Here is a 3477-nt window from a genome sequence, read left to right on the forward strand (position 1 = left end):
ACATAAATTAATACGTGTGGAAAAATCCTCTCCCTTCTACCACGCGCACACTGTTCTCTGCAATGACTCCTCCTAGCAACAATAATTGCAGCCATTTCAAGCGCAAAATAGTTTAAAGTTGGGGTAAGCGATTTTTCAAAAACGTTTTAGAAAACTGATTTGGGCCGATTAGCAAAACAAACTTGTAGCCAATCAGCAGTAAGGGGCGTGTCTACTCATGATGTTCAGTGCACAGGAAAGACATTAGCGAGCCGAGCGACAGAAAGATAGAGATGGTGGATAAAAAACAAAAGAGGAAAACGTCTGCGGAACAAAAGAAGGCTTAAGGCAAGAAGTAGGACCCGTGTAAATATCGGATCAGCTTTCCAGCGCGAGGGCAAATTAGCGCGAGAGCGCAATTCCAAATCCATGCTGATGGGTGTGGAAATTTGAAAACAGATGCAACATCTCATTTACATATCAACCAACACAATATACCAAGCGCAGCGCAAATTAGACTAGTCGCAAATAAAGAATAAAGAAATAAAGCCACAGTATGTTGAAAAGAACCGGTGGACAAAAAAATGAAGGTTTGCTTGAAGCTTTGATAGACCTGGTATTGCGTGACTTCTAGTTGAGGGATCAAATTCGTCTTTTATTTCCTGAAGCAAATTAAAAAGATCATGTCTTGGCAAACGATATGTTCGGATAATGTGTTCTTCTGGCATTCAACATAAATTAATACGTGTGGAAAAATCCTCTCCCTTCTACCACGCGCACACTGTTCTCTGCAATGACTCCTCCTAGCAACAATAATTGCAGCCATTTCAAGCGCAAAATAGTTTAAAGTTGGGGTAAGCGATTTTTCAAAAACGTTTTAGAAAACTGATTTGGGCCGATTAGCAAAACAAACTTGTAGCCAATCAGCAGTTACTGCAAAGCGACCGTTGAAAATAATTTGAAATTTGTGTCAATACGTTATAAATAGACCGCAGCTGCAGTTTTCTGTCGGGGATTTGTCATGTCGTGCCACGCCGCATCCAGTGTAGACCATAGATATGTATATACTGTATATTTATGGTGTAGACACTCTTTCCAGAAGCATGTCTCTGAAGTGGCCGATCCGGAGCTCCAACGGTAAAACCATCCGAAGAGATGATCCGTTTTTTCCTTCACACTCAACAGGATGGTCCAGTCTTCAAAGGAATAGAAATACAACAGCTCTAATGTGTAATTATGTTAATATTTTGTCTAATATAGTGGGGGAAAATACTGGTGTAGAAACAATTTTCACTAATTAAAAATGGCATTTTTACAGTTAAAGGTGCATTAAGAGATTTCTGAGAGACACTGTTGATATTTGAAATCACCAAAAACAAACACACTCCTATCCAAAAGGATCACACCCCTATCTTGATAGCTCCGCCCCCAAATTCATGAACATGGTATGCAACATAGGCATCATGAGTGGACACGCCCCTTCCTGCTGATTGGCTAGAAGTGTTTTGGTGCTCTTTCCAGTCCACTTTCAACAGCATTTCTCAGAAATCGCTTACTGCACCTACAAAGAAATGGCAAGTTCTAATTCTTTCATTTTTAATTCTTCCCAAATTATTATAACATGTATGCTTGGCTGATTAACAGAACTGTTTACCAAAGACTTGTCTGTGGATGACTCTTTCAAATATCTTCAAATGTTATGGAGTAAATATTGTGTAAATTAAATATTCATGTCATTTCAGCAATTCTGACTGTGCCTCTTTTGCTATCATGATTTTTTATCACAAACTGCAAAGTTTGGACACACTTTGTTTCTCTTGATCTTCAAAACAGTTTGATCTAAAGGCTCATGATTAAATGCTTGAAGTTTTGAATACAAACATAAATCGTGACTATGATTTTTTTTCTGATTTTAAAACTGAATTTTTAATTACTTTTTTCATTGGGCATTAAAAAAAAAAAAACATAACAGCCAACCAGTATTAACCACAAAAATAAAAAAGAAACAAATCCAAACTGTCGGAAATTAAATAAGCAACATAAACACAATCTCTCCAATTTTTTCTTGAAATGTAAAGTGTTTTCTTGTCTCTACACAGACATTGGGGCGTACTTCAAACATCCAACTGTTCAATTTAAATCATCTCCAAGAGTGTCAGATTGAGAAATTCGCATCAAGCTGTGAGTGCAGATGTTGCCCACCAAAAACCGGAGACTTCCTGTTGAGCTGCAATTATTAAGGTGAGTGACATACAACACATCTGATACAAGATCCTCCTCATCAATTAAAACAGACTCAGATCTGCTGTCATATTTTGCATGGCTCGACCCTACTTACTTGTAGCGCTTGGTCTTTGAACTATGTTCCTCTTCATCATCATCATCAGCATCAACATTAGAGCCATCGTCTGTTGATGGAACAAAACATGTTGTAGATGAGTATATCCTATGTACTTGGATTTAACAATGTAAACAAATCATCAAAATAAATGAGTGATAAATTAGTAAAAATATGCAATAAGTTTGTGAAGTTTTATTTATGCACAAAACTCCAGCTGATCTGTATTGATATGCCTGGCTCATGCCTGGTTGTTAATCCGAGAAGTACAGTAAGAACAAATTTACTTGAACGGACGTATTTAAATTATAGACGCTGAATAGATTAAGATCATCAATAGATAATCTCCACGAAACAGCAATAGAACTAAATCAATAAAGATGAAAAGCCTACTGGGAAATCAAGCCAACCGTATAATAACTTGGAGACAAGATCCAGACTAATTCAATATTTGCAGAGCCACTTCATTGGATTACTGCTTTTAGTTAATCCATGAGAACAGTTCTGCAGTTGGTGGGTGTATTAAAACTTTTGCTTGAGCATCATTATCACACTGTGAGGATTAAACTTTCAGTCAACTTCATCCATTTTTACAGACTCTGCTCCTGTATTTCATATCATAAAGTCATGAGTTACACTCCACTGATTCAGCAACTTAATCTGAACTTAAATGAGTCTTACCTTGAGGCTACAGTAGGGCTTGCCAACCTGATCTCATTAGTATTATGCTACTGTTCAAAAGTTTGGGGTCAGTACTTTTTTTTTCTTTTTTTTTAATGAATACTTTTATTCAGCAGGGATGCATAAAAGTGATCAAAAGTGACAGTAAAGACATTTTTAATGTTACAAAAGATTTCTGTTCACAAAAAATGCTGTTCTCTATTCAGCAAATAATGTTAAGCAGCACAACTGTTTTCAACATTACTAATTAATGAATACTTTTATTCAGCAGGGATGCATAAAAGTGATCAAAAGTGAGAGTAAAGACATTTTTAATGTTACAAAAGATTTCTGTTCACAAAAAATGCTGTTCTCTATTCATCAAATAATCCTGCAAATAATTATTTCCACAAAAATGTTAAGCAGCACAACTGTTTTCAACATTACTAATAAATAATAAATGTTTCTTGAGCAGCAAAGCAGCATATTAGAATGATTTC

General features: G+C 36.1%; 1 protein-coding gene across 1 annotated transcript in view; it reads right to left on the reverse strand.

The window, feature by feature from the left end:
- Window positions 1-1054: 1054 nt before the first annotated feature.
- The window catches only part of LOC107582205 (transcription elongation regulator 1-like), a 35897-nt gene continuing 33474 nt past the window's right edge, over window positions 1055-3477 (reverse strand). The window contains exons 8-9 of the mRNA XM_016267955.1: window positions 2318-2387; window positions 1055-1175 (exon numbers count right to left, since the gene is read on the reverse strand). Coding sequence (XP_016123441.1) covers window positions 1055-1175; window positions 2318-2387 — 191 coding nt within the window. The remainder of the gene's footprint in view (window positions 1176-2317; window positions 2388-3477) is intronic.

Source organism: Sinocyclocheilus grahami, unplaced genomic scaffold, assembly GCF_001515645.1.
Source record: "Sinocyclocheilus grahami isolate Dianchi unplaced genomic scaffold, SAMN03320097.WGS_v1.1 scaffold41.1, whole genome shotgun sequence".
NCBI lineage: Eukaryota > Metazoa > Chordata > Actinopteri > Cypriniformes > Cyprinidae > Sinocyclocheilus > Sinocyclocheilus grahami.